This window comes from Dromiciops gliroides, chromosome 4 (genome assembly GCF_019393635.1).
Source record: "Dromiciops gliroides isolate mDroGli1 chromosome 4, mDroGli1.pri, whole genome shotgun sequence".
NCBI lineage: Eukaryota > Metazoa > Chordata > Mammalia > Microbiotheria > Microbiotheriidae > Dromiciops > Dromiciops gliroides.
In genome coordinates, this window is record NC_057864.1 from 214,332,742 (window position 1) to 214,351,216 (window position 18,475).

Sequence of the window (18,475 nt, forward strand, 5' to 3'; positions counted from 1 at the left end):
ACTGAGATTGTGTTTTTTATTCACCCAAAGTCCAGGGCTAAAATTAAAAATGACAAAGGGAATGTGTCTCACATTACTCCATTACCAGGAACTGTTTGGGAAAGGAAAAAGTACAGCTGTAACCAGTTGCAATCAGAACATCCAGAGTGGCTTGAGACTTGGGCATAAGCCTTTCACCCAATCTTGATTTTTATGCTTCTGTCTCTATTCCTGGGAGTAGCCCAGGGAGTAGATGCCAGAGAACAATTAGCTTCATCCCTGCTCTGGACAGTTACCTTGCAAGGGGACTATCACAACCCAGAGAGCAGGGCTCAGATGCCCCCAGCCCAGCTAGGCAAATCAGTAACTACATAGATGTAACTAGGGGGAAAATCTGGACAAGGCCCCAAATAGAAGGCCTTGATATAGGGAAGCTTTAAATTATGTTTTCTCTCTTCTGAAGGCTTCCATATACTCCAGGCCATCAAATGCCTCCTAACTCCTGTAGCATGTGTCTGCCACACCTCCCAGGCTGCCTTATAAGATAGATGTCCTTTCAAGGCTGGGCAGCAGTGGCCTATTTTGGATAAATTACTATGACATATACAGGTCCTAATTCCTTCTGAGTTTAGAGAAGCCCCCTTTAGGAACTCATCCTTAAGTTGAGCTCAGCTTAGTTAGTTATAAAACTGGCTCTGTTTCTAGGGTGAGATTAACTTTATTACCTTGTAAATGCTGCATCTACTTCCATTCCCTCAAGTTTCAACATCTGTGGGTGATTTAAAAGCCCAAACTCCTTAGCCTCCCAGAACTTCTCCCCATCTACCCTATATATATATGCCCAGCCAATCTAATCTACTTATTTTTTCCTAAATACATCCAAACACTTTTGCCCCCATTTTGTTCCCACCAGTCTTCATGCTTTAAATACCTTCTTTCTTCATTTATCTAAGTCCAAACGTTACTTCAAGGTCTTTCCTGAATCCTATATCTTTCCCAGACAACCTTCTCTATACTCTGGGTGATTAAGCTGTCATAACTCCTATAGCACATGTCTGTCCCATTCTTAAGATATCTTGTACTGTTAAATGTTTATGTATATGTACTGTTCCTCCAATCAGAATATAAGCTTGCTAAGGGGAAGGTGTCTTAGCTTTTTTCTTTTTAAACCAATAGTTTCATAAAGTCATTTTATCACAGACACCACAAAGAGATGGTGAAAATGACAAAGGAAGTACCTTTCCTTAAGGACTTAGAAATACAGTGTATAACTGGCACCAGAACAAAGAGGACAGGCAGGTAGACTTAGGGCCTAGATCACCCTAAAAACATCCCCCCAACATCCAACTTTGGTAGTTTAAGATAGTGTTGTGCCAATTCTTGGCATCTGCTTCTGGTCTTCAGGACACAATTCTAAACACACTGGAAGTCTGTATAATAATGTATTTTCCTCATAGACTACTGTTTGAACAAACTTGCTCCCCACTCTTTTGTTTCACAGAGTCCTTCTTCACAGTAGCCTTTTAAAAGGGCCCTGGGACAGATGGGCCTCCCTTCCCTCCCAGAACAGTCCCCTGAAAAGCTGAGAAAGGTCTCACTCAAACTACCCACAGTGATTAAGCATATCTGTTCAGGTCTGCAGGCAGCAATAGACATGGGACTATTGCCCAAGTGGTCAGACTGGACTGGAATAAGCCCCATTTTGCACAAGTCCTTCAGAACCCCAAACTCCTACTCCAAAATCACAGTGCCACCAGCTGCTTCCAAGGCTGCTTTAATCTTCTCTGCTTCTGACTTGGCAACATTGGCTTTGATTTCCTGGGGCAAGGACTCTACCAGCTTCTTTGCCTGAAATGAAGAGAAGATTGGATCCATAAAAGTTCAGGATCGTTATAATAACCCTAGTCCTTGGCAAGAGAATCAAGTCTGGGACAACTACAGTTATATATATATATATATATATATATATATATATATATATATATACACATATACATATACATATATATACATATACATATATATATACATATACATATATATATATAGTTATATAATGATGATTATGGCACAAGAACTCCAGGGGAAAGCTAGTGGAAGTGCCAAGGATGGAGAGTCTCTCAACTTAAAAACCAGTTAGCAGGCAGAGGGCCACGATGTCCTTGGAATAAGAACTCTTCATACCTGCACAAGGTTTATGCCTTGGATGTGATTCTTTACTTCCTTGATTAGTTTCACTTTATCCACAGGCTTGGCTTCTGTTAGCCGAACAGTGAAATGTGTTCGTTCCTTCTGCTTGGGTGCCTCTTCCTCTTCTGCTGCCTAGAATGAGAGGAAGAAAAGGAAAAGTGAAGCCAGACGTAGCCATCATCTGATCCCCTTGACTTCTTTCTCATTCGAAAAAGGAAATCAGATAGCTATCAGACAAATTTACTGTTCCTGACAACCCTCCACTCAGGATCAAATGAGATAATGCAAATAAAGAAATTTTACAAATGCCAGTTATTGTTTTTGTTTTTTGTTTTGCGGGGCAATGAGGGTTAAGTGACTTGCCCAGGGTCACACAGCTAGTAAGTATCAAGTGGCTGAGGCTGGATTTGAACTCAGGTTCTCCTGAATTCAGGGACGGTGCTTTATCCACTGCACCACCTAGCTGCCCCCAAATGCCAGTTGTTGTAATATTATTATTAATGAACCCCCAGAACCTTAGGTTAGCTTTACAGGAATACAGAACTCAATGAAAAACTAAGCTATTCCACTTTTCCAATAAAATCAGATGTAAAGCAAGGCTGTCCATTGTCACCACTACCATTTGAAATAGTTGTAGAAATGCTAACCTTTGCAATGAGGTAATTAAAAAAAACACAACACCAAACAACTGAGTGAATAAGCACAGGAAAAGAAGAAATGATTATAACTATTTGCTAATAACATGATTTAGAGAACCATACAAATTCAAGTAAAATTAAATGAAATAACTTCAATAGAGTAGCAGGATATAAAATAATCAACTTTTCTATATATTATTAACAAAATTCAGGAACAGGAAGAAGAGAAATCCCATTCAAAATAACCACAAAAGGTGTAAAATGTCTGGCAATTAACCTACCAAGTCACACCTGGGCCTTATATGAATATGACTACAAAACATTGTCATTAGTCTGTGGCAATATAATAAATTACTATCTAAACAAATTTACAAACTTAGGGAGAAACTAACAGAGGATAAAAAGAATCTGAAAAAATAACAAGATCCACCTAGAAGAACAAAAAAATCAAGAATTTCAAGGGAAATAATGAAAAATATGTGGGAAGAAAGGGAGCCTTCCAGGATTAGATTTCAAAATGTATTATAAAGGAGTAATCATCAAAACTATTAGATACATATGGTACCTACTCTGCTGGGCTATTGTGAAGAAAATTCTCTGTCAAGTTCAAGGTACTATATAAAAATTATGATGAACACGATGCTATCAGAAAAACCTGGAAAGACCCACATGAACTGAAGCAGAGAGAAATGTACTGTATACAAAATAACAGCATTAGTGTAAGATGATCTGCTGGGAAGCACGTGGTTATTTTCAGCAAGGCAATGATCCAATATATCTTTGAAGAACTTAGGAAAATTGCAGTCCATCTACAGAGAAAGAACTGATGGTATTTGAAAACAGACTGAAACACTTTTTTTTTTGACAATTCCTTAATCTGAAGTTTTGTTTTTATTTATCTGTTTTCTCTCACAACCTAGATAATGTAGAATTGTTTTCCATGACTACTCATGTATAATTTGAATTGTTTGAGTTCTTGGGGGTGGTAGTGGGGGGGAGACATGTAATTTGGAATTTGGAAAATAAAAGTCTAAAAAACCAACCAAAACAAACAAAACAAAAAAACCTATTTGATACTGACTTTAAAAATGTAAATACTGGATCAGTGGAACAGATTAGCTAAACAAGACCCAGAAGCAATTAAAAGCAAGCATAGTGTTTGATACTCTAAAGGCACCAACTATTGAGTTAAGAATTTCTCATTCAACAAAAACTGCTAAGAAAACCAGAAAAGCAGTTCAGCAGAAATCTCACATCATACTACAATAAGATACATAATTAAAGTAGAAAAGGTCATAAATAAACTGGAAGATTTTAAAAAGATTTTAAAAATCCTTTTCAAAACTACGGATGGGGGACAATTTTTAACTAGACAAATAAAGATGATCATAAATGATAAAAAGGAAATTCCAATTATATAAAATAGTAAATATTTTGCACAAGCAAAAAAGAAAGCCTTTTTCTTTTTTTTTCTTTCTTTCTTTTTTTTTTTTAGTGAGGCAATTGGGATTAAGTGATTTGCCCAGGGTCACACAGCTAGTAAGTGTTAAGTGTCTGAGGCCGGATTTGAACTCAGGTACTCCTCACTCCAGGGCCAGTGCTCTATCCACTACGCCACCTAGCCACCCCAAGAAAGCCTTTTTCATCATTAACTGCTCCTTCTGAAAAGGCAGCATGCCTCATTTAAGGTTTGACACAAGTAAAATCAAGTTCAAATTAGAATATAAAGTTAACAAGGGATAAAAAAATCTTTGCAGCAAGTTTCTCTGATAATAGTATCATCTCCAAGATATTAGAGAATTAATACAAAGATATATGAACAAGGGCCATTAATCAATAGATAAATGATCAAAAGATATTAGTAAGCAATTTTGCAAAGAAAAAATTGCAAGCTATCAATAATCACATGAAAAAAGTTCCAAATCATTAAAAACTAGAAATTTAAAGTAGAACCCTGAGGTTCTACTTCACCTATCGGATTGGCAAAGATGACAAAAGATGAAAATGCAATTGCTGAGAGGGCTATGAGAGGACAGGCACACTACTGCATTTTGGAGGAGCTGTGAATTGGTCCAACCATTCTGATAAGTAATTTGGAAATATTCCCCCCCCAAAATCACTAAATTGTGCATATCCTTAAAGTTTGGAGTTCCAAATTTTATCTCTCCAGGGCAGTTAGATGGCTTAGTGGATAAAGCACTGGCCCTGGATTCAGGAGGACCTGTTCAAATCCGGCCTCAAGACACTTGACATTTACTAGCTCAGTGACCCCAGGCAAGTCACTTTAACCCTCATTGCCCTGCAAAAAAACCCCCAAAAACCCAAAACCAAATTTTATCCCTCCTTCCCTCCCTCCCCATCCCTGAGGCAGTTAAGCAATCAGATATAGGTTATGCATGTGCAATTATGTAAAACATTGCCATATTAGTAATTTTGTATAAGAAAAATTGAAGAAAAAATGAAAGAAAGCGAAAAACAGCATGCTTCAGTCTACGTTCAATCAATATCAGTTCTTTCTGTGGAGGTGGATAGTATGCTTCATCATTAGTCCTTCAGAATTATTTTGGATCACTGTATTGCTGAAAAGAGTTGTCATTCACAGTTCTTCATCTAACAATATTGCTGTCTGTACACAACATTCTCCTGGTTCTGCTCACTTCACTATATATCAGCTCATACAAGTCTTTCCAGGCCTTTCTGAAATCATGGTGCTTGTCATTTCTTATAACCAACAATATTCCATCACCATCATATACCACAGTTTGTTTAGCCATTCCCTAACTGATGGGCATTCTTTTGATTTCCAATTCTTGGCCACCACAAAAAGCTGCTATAAATATTTTTGTACAAATAGGTCTTTTCCTCTTTTTTGGGATGTCTCTGGGATATAAACCTAGCAGTGGTATTGCTGGATCAAAGGGTATGCAGAGTTCTACAGCCCTTTGGGCTCTCCAGATTGGTTGATCTTTTCACAAGCCCACCAACAGTGGATTATTGCCCCAGTTTTCCCACATCCCCTCCAACATCCAATGTTTTCTTTTTTATATTTGCCACTCTGATAAGTGTAAGAGGATACACCTCAGATTTGTTTTAATTTGCATTTCTCTGATTAATAGTGATCTAGAGCATTTTTTTCATATGATTATAGATAGCTTTGATTTCTTTTGTCTGAAAACTGCCTGGTTATATCCTTTGACCATTTATCAATTGGGGAATGACTTGTATTTTTATAAATTCGACTCAGTTCTCTATATATTTGAGAAATGAGGCCTTTATGAGAGATACTTGTTTCAGAAATTCTTTACCAGTTTTCTTCTTCCCTTACAATCTTGGTTACATTAGTTTTGTTTATGCAAAAACTTTCTAATTTTATATAATCAAAAATATCTATTTTACATTTTCTAATGCTCTCTATATCTTCTTTCCATAAATCTGACAGATAAACTATTCTATGCTCTCTTAATTTGCTTACTGTTTCACCTGTAAGGAATTAATTGTGATTTGGGGTTTCCATGACCACATCTTTGCTTCATTATGGTCAGACTGAAAAGATGTAATCTTGAAAAGCCTAAGAGAAGATGGGTGTGTACTTGAAGAGATTATAGAAAAGAACAACTAAGTATCTAAGCCTCCCCTGGTAGTTCCACTGTGCCCACATGGGCCTGGCCAAATTATAATGGGGACAGCCCAGGGGATATGTTGAACCAATTGGAGACTCAGCATGGCTAAGAACCTCCCCTTCCTGTGGGATGCAAAAAGCAGGGAGAGAGGAGCTGTGTGGTGGACTTTTGGACCGAACTGGGGAGAGACTGCATGGCTGACTTTCATTGAAACTACAGACCCTGAGGTGGTGGTGAGTTTGTGTTGTGGAATTGAGGCCACCTCTTTGAGCTAGCTGAGCTGGAAGCAGGTTTGGGGTTTGAGTCAGTCTTTGCTAGAGCCAGGGAGCTTATTCGTTTTCTCTTCCCCTATTCCCTTTCTCGTTGTCCCTGGCTTTATTAACTTCACCTGTGTTGTAAATTTTGTTCCCATTAATAAAACCTAGTTTGTTTGTGGAAAAGAGGCTGTTAATCTCTTTTCTTATTAGTCTGGGAGAAATAACTAAAAAAGGCAGTTTGGAAGGGAGGAAACTTTGGACTGAGAGGTCTCTCATTATTTTCTGAACCCCAATATTATGGCGAGCCACCCAATTAACTCTCCCCATATTAAATTTGGCACTTATACACCCTTTATGTGTAAATCATGTACCCATTTTTTACCTTATTTTAGCATACAGTGTGAAATGTTGGTCTATAGCTAGTTTCTGTCATCCTATTTTCCAATTTTCCCAGCAGTTTTTGTCAAATAATGAGTTCTTGTTCCAAAAGCTAATACCTTTGGGTTTATCATATTACCAACTACATTTACTACAGTCATTTACTATAGTATAATTTACTATATACTAAATGTATACTATAGTATACATTTACTACAGTCATTTACTATAGTATAATTTGTACCTATTCTATTCCACTGATCTACTTCTCTGTTTCTTAGTACAAGATTGTTTTGATTATTACTGCTTTATGATACAGTTTTAGGTCTGGTACTACTAGACCACCTTCTTTCATTTTTTTCATTGATTCCCTTGATATATCCTTGAGCTTTTGTTCTTCCAGATGAATTGTTATTATTTTTTCTAGATCTATAAAATATTTTTTGATAGTTTGATTGGCATAGTACTAAATAAATAAACGTAGGTAAGATTGTCATTTTTATCATATTGGCTCAGCCTACCCATGAGCAATTAATATTTTTCCAATTGTTTAGATCTGACTTTATTTGTGTGAAAAGTACTTTACAATTCTGGTTATATAGTTCCTGGGTTTGTCTTGGCAGGTAGACTCCCATGTATTTTATATTGTCCACAGTTATTTTAAATCGAATTTCTCTATCTGTTGTTGCTGGGCTTTGTTGGTAATATATAGAAATGCTGATGATTTATGTGGATTTATTTTATATCCTGCAACTTTGCTAAAGTTGTTAATAATTTCAAGTAGTTTTTTAGCTGATTCTCTAGGATTTTCTAAGTATAATATCATATGATCTTCAAGGAGTGATTGTTTTGTTTCCTTGTGTATATCCTTTGACCTACCAATACCACTAACCAGGCACATCCCCCAAAGAGATCAAGGAAGAAAGGAGCTATATGTTCAAAAAATATTTTTAGCAGCACTTTTTGTTATTAAAAAAATTTGAAATAAAGGAAGGCTAAATAAACTATGATGTATGCACATAATATTATGTAGAATGTTACTGCAAGAAAATTATAAACATGACAGATTCTGAGAAATTGGAGAAATCTTGTATGAACTTTTCCAGAGTAAGCAGAAACTGGAGGACAATTTACACAATGAACACAATAATTTAACAAAAATAATTTTCAAAGTTAATTTGAAAGACTTCAGAGCTCAAAGTGTTAATTATCAATTGACCAAGGTAAGGTCAAAATGGGTACATGATTCAGACATAAAGGGTGATATCATAAGATAGGGGAGCATGGAAAATTTTTACCTGTCAGATCTATGGATAACAGAAAAATTTAAGATCAAACAAGGCATAGAAAGCATTACAGAATGTAAAATGTCTAATTTTGATTACATTAAATTAAGAAGGTTTTGCACAAACAAAACCAATGCTACCAAGATTAGAAGAAAAGCAAGAGGGGCAGCTAGGTGGCACAGTGGATAGAGCACCGGCCCTGGAGTCAGGAGTACCTGCATTTAAATCCGGCCTCAGACACTTAACACTTACTAGCTGTGTGACCCTGGGCAAGTCACTTAACCCCAATTGCCTCACTAAAAAAAAAGAAGAAAAGCAAGAAACTGGAGAAAACAATTTTATAACAAGTTTCTCTGACAAAGGCCTCATTTCTAAAATATAGAGAGAACTGAGTCAAATTTATAAGATTATAAGTCATTCTCCAACTGATCAAAAGATACGAACAGGCAGTTTTCAGAAGAAATCAAAGCTACCTATACTCATGGAAAAATGCTCTAAATCACTACTGATTAAAAAAATGTAAATTAAAACAACTCTGAGGTATCATCTCATACCTATCAGTTTGGCTAATATGACAGAAAAGGAAAATGACAAATATTGGAAGGGATGTGGAAAAATAGGGATGCATCTACTGTTGGTAGAATTATGAACTGATCCAACCATTCTGGAGAGCAATTGGAACTATACCCTTTAACCCAACAATACCACTACTAGGTCTAGATCCCAAAGAGATCAAAGTAAAGAGAAAAGGTCCTCCATGTATAATATTTATGGAGGGGATGCCTATCAGCAGGGGAATGGCTAAACAAGTTGTGATGGAATACTATTGTGCTATAAGAAATGACAAAAAAAAAAAAGAAAAAAAAAAGGAATGACAAGCAGGATGCTTTCAGAAAAACCCAGGAAGACTTATACAAAGTGAAATGAGCAGAACCAGAACAACACTGTACAAAGTAACAGCAATACTGTATAATGATCAACAGGGAATGACTTGGCTAAGGCAGTTCGGTTCCAAAGGACTTAGAAAAAAAACTATCCACCTCCAGAGAAAGAACTGATCGGAGTCTGAATGCAAATTTTAGCATATCTTTCTTATTCTAGTTTTCTTAGGGGTTTTTTGTGCTTTCTGTTGTAACATGGCTAATATGAAAATGTTTTTGCATGATTGCACACATATAACCTGTCAAGTTGCTTGCTTTCTCAAGGAGGGAGAAAGGAGGAAGAGAATGTGAATTTCAAATTTTAAAAAATGAATGTTAAAATAAGAAGGGGCACTGCAAAAAAAGGCAACAAATTCAGAGATGATCAATGTAATGACTAATCATGAATTTTCACAGCTTGGCAAAAAGGTGATGGACTAAAAGCTATGGAATAAAACATTTTTAGGCATAGCCAATGTGTTGTTTTGCTTGACTGTACTTAATTATTAAAAATGGAGGGGGTGTGCAGGGTGTTGAAAAGTGATAAAAAAAAAGGAAAATTAACATAATACACACAACCCCCTTTTCTGTTCTTTGTATATCGAAATGCTCATGTTTGCTAAACTGACAATGAAAGTAAAATTTTAGAAGAGAGGGACAAGATAGATTAAAGGAAAAGATGCCTAAACTTTATGGACCCAAAGACCTGGGTTCAAATCCTTCCTCTAATATATAGTATTTGTGTGAGCAGAGATAAATCCTTTGACTTCTCTGGGTTGCATTTTCTTCATATCAAACAGGAATGACAACTGTTGTGTAGCTCAAATGATGTAATGATGTGTAAATTCTTTGCAAACTTTAATGTTATATAAATGTCATTCTTTCTATTTGTACATATGCCATATTTTCCCCAGCAGAATCATAGTCTGAAGAGACCTAAAGTTGTTCAAGGTGTCAGTCAAACAGCTTATGGGCTCCATGTAGCCCACACCATTCCCCAGTGCAGCCAGAACCATATTTAAATGCAATTTTAAAATACTTAACAAAATAAATAAAAATATAATAAGATATAGATCACATTATGGGTTGGGTTTTTTTGGTGAGGCAATTGGGGTTAAGTGACTTGCCCAGGGTCACACAGCTACCAAGTGTTAAGTGTCTGAGGCCAGATTTGAACTCAGGTACTCCTGACTCCAGGGCCAGTACTCTATCCACTGCGCCATCTAGCTGCCCTGATCACATTATGTTTTAAAACTAAGTAAGTCGTCTGCACAGATCCTGATGTATGGCTTAGTGGCCCCTAATATCTATGTGAGTTTGACACCACTTGTCTAGTCCAACCCACTCATTTTACAGCTGGGGAAAGAGTCCCAAGAATCACCCCAAAATCACAGCCAGTGAAGAGCAGAGCTAGAATGTGAAACCAGCCCTGACTCCAAATCCAACACCACACTGTTACTTTTACAGAAATGATCAATTCCTGAAGCTAGTCTTTTTTTTTATTTTTTGCAATCCTATGACCTTGCATTTTGTTCGAATACAAGGCAGAATCCTGACAAATGAATTTTTTTAAAAAAAGATTTAGATACATTCCAACATCTCTTCTAATCTTGGTTAATTCAATTTCAAATCAATGCAGCATTTATTAAGAACCTGCTACTATAACCAGGATGAGATGTATGTGTGTGTATATGTATGTATTTAGAAGTTTATGTATATATAGTCATAGAATCAGAGAGGGAAGGGACAGGGCACCTAGTCCAAGCTATACACTAAAGGAATCCCTATCATAACACAACCAACAAGGAGTAATATTATCTAACACTTACTATATGCCAGGCACTGTGCTAAGAACTTTCCAATTATTATTTCATTTGGTCCTCATAATAACCTTGTGAGTAGATGCTATTATTATGCTCATTGTATAGATGAGGAAACTGAAGATAGCTAAGTGACTGAGGCTAGATTTGAACTTGGGTCTTCCTGACTCCCAGCCCACCATGTTATCCACTGTGCAAGTGGTCATCCAGCCTCCACCTGAGCCACCTCTAAGGCAGAGACACAATATATCTTGAAGCAGCCCATTCTACTTTTGAGAGGGGCTCTGACTGTTAAGATATTTCTTCCAACATCAAAACTAAATTGGCCTCTTGGCAACATCCACCTGCTACTCCTAATTCTGCCCTTTGGAACCAAACAGAACAAGTCTAATCACTTTTGCATAACAGTCATTCTATTCCTCTTGAGTCTTCTCTTATCCAGTCTAAATATACCCAGTTCCTTCAACCAGTAGAGGTACCACAGGATTAGAGAAAGGCATAGCTAATACACTGGATGAAAAGATCCAGAAAGATTTAGATTAGAAAACTTGGCTGAAATTAATATGACAAAATTTAAGAGATAAATCTCTCTCTTTTTTTTTAAATTTAAGGATAACTGGTACACTAAAGCACCGTGGGTAGGGTTGTGAATTGATCTGACCTGTAAAGAATTGTTATTTGAGGTTTTTATGACCCCATCTTTTGGCTAGAATTAAAAAAAAACAAAACACCTCAGCATGCGCACTGGCCTCTGGGGCTCTGCAAATGGCATGGTGCTCCACCCACTGGTTATAGCTGTCGCCATGGTGTTGGCACCTCACATCATCACCACTCGCTGATGCCTACATGGGCCTGGCAAAATTATAATGATTGGAAGCCTAGTGAGGGCAGTCATTTGACTGTCAGAGCAGCCATCCAATTGGCTGGGGGCTGTGTGTGGTCAGCCTGGGATCTGCTGGGAAGGGAGTTTTTCCGCCATTCTAGCTTGCAGCTGGAAGGCAACAAGACTGTGTGTTCTCAGCTGATTCCTGGGCAGTGGTGTTGTTCAGGTTGTATAATTTCCCTTTCCCCATTTTATTTCCTTTCCCTTAATCCTACTGATCCTGTTTGTGTTTTTTAAAGTTCATTCTTGTTAAATAAATCCTGCTCTGTTTTGAGGGAGGCTGCCTGTCTCTTTCCCTGCCCAATATTGCGGCGAGCCGCTTAGCTAGCACTCCCCAATTAAAAACTGGTACCCAGGGGCGGCTAGGTGGCGCAGTGGATAAAGCACCCACCCTGGAGTCAGGAGGACCTGAGTTCAAATCCGGCCTCAGATACTTAACACTTACTAGCCGTGTGACCCTGGGCAAGTCACTTAACCCCAATTGCCTCACCAAAAAACAAAAACAAAAAAAAACTGGTACCCACAGACCATTCTGGAGAGCAATTTGGAACTATGCCCAAAGGGCTATAAAACTGCATACCCAGCTCTTTGATCCAGCAATACCACTGCTAGGTCTATATCCCAAAGCGATCAAAGAAAAGAGAAAAGCACTTATATGTGCAATATTTATAGAAGCTCTTTTTGTGGTAGCAAAGAATTAGAAATTCAAGGGATGCTCATCAATTAGGGAATGGCTGAACAAGTTGTGGTACATGATTATGATGGAATACTATTGAGCTATAGGAAATGATAAGCAAGATATTTTTAGAAAAACCTGGGAAGACTAATATGAACTGAAGTGAAGAAAAGTGTGCAGAACCAGGAACACATTGTACATAGCAATAGCAACATTGCTCAATAATCAATTGTGAATGACTTAGATATTCTTAGCAATGCAAAGGTCCAAGAAAATTCTGAAGAGCTTATCAACCTCCAGGGAAAGAACTGATGGAGTCTGAAGGCAGATCAAAGCATACTTTAAAAAAAAAAAACACTTTAGTTTTCTTGGGGTTTTGGTTTTTTTGGTCTCTTTTTTTTCACATCGTGACTAATATGGAATTATGTTTTGTATGACTACACATGTATAACCTTTATCGAGATTTTTTTTTTTTTTTTAGTGAGGCAATTAGAGTTAAGTGACTAGCCCAGGGTCACACAGCTAGTAAGTGTCAAGTGTCTGAGGCCGGATTTGAACTCAGGTACTCCTGACTCCAAGAGCGGTGCTCTATCCACTACGCCACCTAGCTGCCCCCTATCAAGATATTTTGAACAGTGCTGCTAGGCCACAGGACATAATGGAAGGGGAAAGACAAAATGATGGCCAAAATCATACAGCATCAGAAGGATACTTCAGAAGAGTTGGAGAACAAAACTTACATCAGGGGCTCCCTTTGCAGTGGCAGCACTTGGTATCATGCCACCCATTGGCATGAGTCCCACATCCTGGATCTTCAGTGTTTTCTGTAGGAATATAAAAAGGAACAAAGTTTAACAACTGGCATTCTATTCTCTAAGCTAAGTAATTGATGGGAGAAACTTCCCCAAACCCAACATTCTCCCACTCATGTCTGGGAAAGACATTAATTTAACATTTACTCAATACCCCAATCAACAAATACACGGCTAACTCCATTCTCTAGGCAGTGCAACTGGGTGACATAGTGAATAGAGTATTTTTTAAAATTTTATTTTATTATTTTCCATTTACATTTTACATATAAGGATAGTTTTCAACATTTGTTTTCACTGGATTTTTAGTTCCAAATTTTTCTTTTCTCCCCCGCTCCCTTCCCTCCCTCCTCCCCAAGATGGAAAACAGGTTGTATATGTACAATCACATCAAACACATTTCTACATTAGTCATCTTGTGAAAGAAGAATCAGAGCACAAAGGAAAAACCTCAAACAAGAAGGAAAAAAAAAACCAGTCCAAAAGTAAAAAGAGTATGATTCAATCTGCATTCATAGTGAACAGAGTGGGGCAGCTAGGTGGCACAGTGGATAGAGCACCAGCCCTGGATTCAGGAGTACCTGAGTTCAAATCCGACCTCAGACACTTAGCACTTACTAGCTGTGTGACCCTGGGCAAGTCACTTAACCCCAATTGCCTTACTGAACAAACAAAACAAAACAAAACAAAACCCATAGTGAATAGAGTATTAGACTTGAAGTCAGGAAGATACCCAAATTCAAATTCTGCCTTTAGATTCTTACTAACTATGCACCCTCAAGAAAGTCACATCATTTCTCTCAGCCTCAGTTTTCCCCATCAGTAAAATGAGGATAACCTACCTCACGGGGTTGGTGTGAAATAAAATAAGGAAAATTATTTGCAAACCTTAAAGTACTATATACATATGAATAACTATTATAATTACCTTCAGTAACTCGTTGAGATCAGAGATTTCCAATAGAGTGAGGCCAGCGATGTCCTGTACTAACTGTTGAATCTTAGGAGGGTACTGCTTGGGGGCATTGTCCAGAGTGGCTCCAGCCAGAGTTTCACTTCTTCTTTGATGACAGCTGCTTCTCATTAGCCTCAGGGCACAAATACCCAATAATGGCAGCCTACACCCAACCCCATTCAAACAAGACACTGTCACTGCTCAGCAAGTGAGCAAGCGGAAATTGTAAACAGGGCCAGAATCCAACAGTTGTGCCATAAACATAGCTTTAAAAGCTAGGAGGGACACCAGGTCCAACAGCTTTTGAGTCATGGATTCTTTTGGCAGTGTGATGAAACCCACAGACCCCCTTTCAGAATAATGTTTTTACAAGATATGCAAGGTGGTGCTGGACAGGTTCAAATCCAGCCTCAAATATTTCCTAGCTGTGAGATCCTGAGGAGTCACTTAATCTCTGTCTGCCTCAGTTTCCTCAACTGTAAAAAAGGGGAACGATAACATTTACCTCCAAGGGTTTTTATGAGGATAAAAGAAGGTAATACTTGTAAAGTTCTTTGAAAACCTTAAAGTGCAATTTAAATATAAAATAAAATTTAACTATAAATGTATAAATAAATAAAAGTAGGGGCGGCTAGGTGGCGCAGTGGATAAAGCACCGGCCCTGGATTCAGGAGTACCTGAGTTCAAATCCGGCCTCAGACACTTGACACTTGCTAGCTGTGTGACCCTGGGCAAGTCACTTAACTCCCATTGCCCGGCAACCCCCCCCCCAAAAAAAACCAAAAAGTGAAAGATACTGGATTACAAAGGAAACCAACTGTGTTCAACTAAAGATGGAATTTTTCCTCCAGCAAGGACCAGAAACCTCCTAAAGTCTTAACCTGAACCCCCTCATGTTACTCAGGAGGAGAAAAAAACAAAACAAAACTAGGCATAGAAAGTTACAAACAGTACCAGCACAGTATCTTACACCCAACAGATGCTTAAGGCAGCTAGGTGGTGCAGTGGGTAGAGTCTTGGGCCAGGAATCAGCAAAACCTGAATTCAAATACAGCTGTGTGACTCCGGATCAAGTCACTTAACCGACGTCTGCCTCAGTTTCCTCAATTGTAAAATAATAACAGCACCTACCACACAAGGTTATGGATCGAATGAAACAAATGTTCCCTTCAATTTCCCTCACCCCCTTTAAGGACTGGAGAAAAAGCGCGCGGCCCAAGGTCACACTGACAGAGTCTAGAACCTGGTCTCCCGCAGCAGGAGCCCCGGGGGGGATAGGACCCCTGGCCGGGTGGTACAAAGAGTCAAAATGGAAAAGTGTCACCCTCGCCCTTTTCCTAGGTGAAAGCAAAGGTTGCCCCTCCTTCATTCAAATCACGGAGGGGGCGGGGCATGAGCTTCAAAATGGGGAGGGGGTCCAAAGTGGGGGTCTACGGGCTCCAGAATATGGCGGGGGGGGGGGGACAAGGGCTCCCAACTACTAAATTTTAGGTCGCAGGCTCCGAGAGAAATCTCCCTTGGCAAGGGAGTGAGCAGCCTGAGGCACCCCTCCCGGCCTCACGCTTCCAGGCCGCAGCTCCTATTTCTCCCCGAGGCCCGCAGGCCCAACCCCACCGGTCCCGGTCCCGGCCCCGGTTCGGGTACCTGGTCTGCAGCAGGGCCGCGGCCCGGAACCTCAAGCAGGGACCCCGCAAGGGGCGAGCAGCCGCGGCCAGCATCACGGTGGGCGCCAGAAGGTCACTCACGCGGCTGCACGAGAGGAAGGAGACACTCTAGCCCGCCCAGAGGCGCTCTCGCTGACCCGGAAGTGCCTGGGCGAGGGACGCTCTACCATGAGAGCCGGCCTCCGTCTCGTTGATTGGGGGGGGTTCTCCCACAATTCCCCAAGAATACGAGAAGGCGCCGGGGAAGTGGAGGGAGGCTGTTCGGTCGCTTCGCTTTATGCGTTCTTAGTCCCGTGGGCGTCTCGCTGTTGGGCATCCCTTTGCCGTTAAGTGTTATGTTGAAGATAAAACGTATGAATGATTTTGTTTAACATATTTTTTACTTAGCCAGCATACTAAAGTAAATGTAGTAATGTTCCGAATGTGCTGCTTTGGGCAGATCGCTCAGGCAACCATATTTTAAGGGCTTTCTACGTGCCGAGCACTGTGCTAAGTGCTGGGGACACACCCTGCCCCGGCCAAAAACTAGTCCCTCCCCACCCCCACCCCCCAGGTGACAGCTTAATGGGGGAAGACAACATGGGAACTACTAAGTGCGAGTCAAATCAAAAAAGCATTTATTCAGCAAGAGCATACGAGGGGCCAAACTGTGCTAAGCGTTGGGAACACACCTGTTATCAGAAGATAACCTGCAGACTACTATATGAACCAAGGCAAAAAACATTTTTTAGGCAAACGCCCGACCACATTCTAGGCACCTTTCTAATTCCCAGGGATACAATGGTGAATCCTCCTACCCCTTTAATTTTTTTTTTAAAGAAACAATTAAAAAGGGGAGAAAAGTCAGCTTTCAGGGAGCTAACAGCCTAATGGGGAAGACAGAATGAAAACTTTAGTTTGCTGATGTAATGGGGGGAATTGGGGTACGGTTTGGGGTAGGGGTTGGGGTTCTTGGGGTTCTTAGGAATTCCTCTTTAAAGAATTACACCCTCGCACACAAAAAATAGTTAGAATAAGGTGGTAGTTTATTTAGGAGCAAGGGAAGGGAAGGGTGGGGGGAGGGAAACCATGAAAGAAATTCTTGGACTTCTCATGGGAAGATAGGCACAAAGCATGTGGCTCAGAGGTACCAAATCTCCTCGAACAGGAGAATGGCAGGTACTTTTATAGAGGACTGATGGGGGTGGACCATCTGCCTGTGTAAAGTTCCTTTAGTGGGGGAGGACCATCAGCCACTCTTGGTAGCTGGGGGAATTGGGTGAGGAGTGGAGGACCATTCCCCCACGGGTAGTGACTAGAGGAATTGGGTGAGGGGTGGCTACAGACCTCTCTTCAGGACACAAAGGCCGCAGCCACACCCAAATTTATCTCCCCAGAGTAAGGGAGACCAGAATGAAGAGTAGGAATCCGAAGCTAGCTCAGTCTGATTTGGTTCAACTTATCTCTCTAGGCATTATCTGTCCTCTGGTTTAGTCTCTCAAGGAAAAGCTTCCTTGATATACCCCAGAGAACTTCTGGGGTGCTCTGCACCCCATGACACTTGCTTCAAAATAATATTTTATTTTCAGTTCCAAATTTTGTCCCTCCCTAGATCTGATGTAGGAAGCAAAAAGCGGTTAATAGAAAAACCTAAGTAAGACCCAAGCTCTAATTCAGATATGAGCTCTAAAAGGGATTCAGACCCCAGTTAATGGATAACTTACAAGTCAGGATGCTAAATTCTCTTACCCACATAAATCAGTACCCACAAGGGAACAGAGGGAGCGAGGCCATGAAGACCTTAGACTAAATGACAAGCTATAGAAATTTAGACTAGAAATAAATGATAAATTAAGATCTTTTGAAACTAGTCATGGGAACCAGAAAGAGACATGCACAGAAAAGGCCAAATTTGTCCCCAAATTCACCTTATGATATGTAAACCCCCAAAACGCACCTCCACAGAAAAAGGTACCCTCCTCTGGGGTTGGCTTAGGACTCCAGGTACTCCAAATTAGGATAAACCCTCCCTTGTACCTCCCAAAGGTGGAGATTATTATAACGAGACTGATAATCGATTTATCCATACTATAAATATAACTCTTTCCTTACCTAATTCGAGAGATACCTTTCCACTATTCTGGTTCTCTCCCTGTGGTCACTCACAGCATTGCAATAAAACTTGGGAAACTGAGTCACTGAGTCTTGTAATTCTTTTGGGACGACTCATGATCAATTTGACCCTAATTCCATCCCACATCAGATCCCCTCTTCAACCCACTGAAAAACAAGAAAATAAAACCCATTACAAATATGTATAGGCATGCAAAAATTCTGGGAGGAAAAGAGGGAGGAGGGAGGTGCTTCATTTTGCACAATGAATCTATCATTATCTGGAGTTTGGATAGCATGTTTTAT

General features: G+C 39.6%; 1 protein-coding gene across 1 annotated transcript; it reads right to left on the bottom strand.

The window, feature by feature from the left end:
* Positions 1-1,407: 1,407 nt before the first annotated feature.
* MRPL12 (mitochondrial ribosomal protein L12) lies at positions 1,408-16,205 on the bottom strand. Its single transcript, XM_044005404.1, has 5 exons — positions 16,059-16,205; positions 14,388-14,577; positions 13,388-13,471; positions 2,164-2,301; positions 1,408-1,827 (listed from the first exon to the last, which is right to left on the bottom strand). Exons 1-5 carry the CDS (start codon positions 16,130-16,132, stop codon positions 1,711-1,713), a joined length of 603 nt encoding a protein of 200 aa, XP_043861339.1. The 5' UTR covers positions 16,133-16,205; the 3' UTR covers positions 1,408-1,710.
* Positions 16,206-18,475: the final 2,270 nt, after the last annotated feature.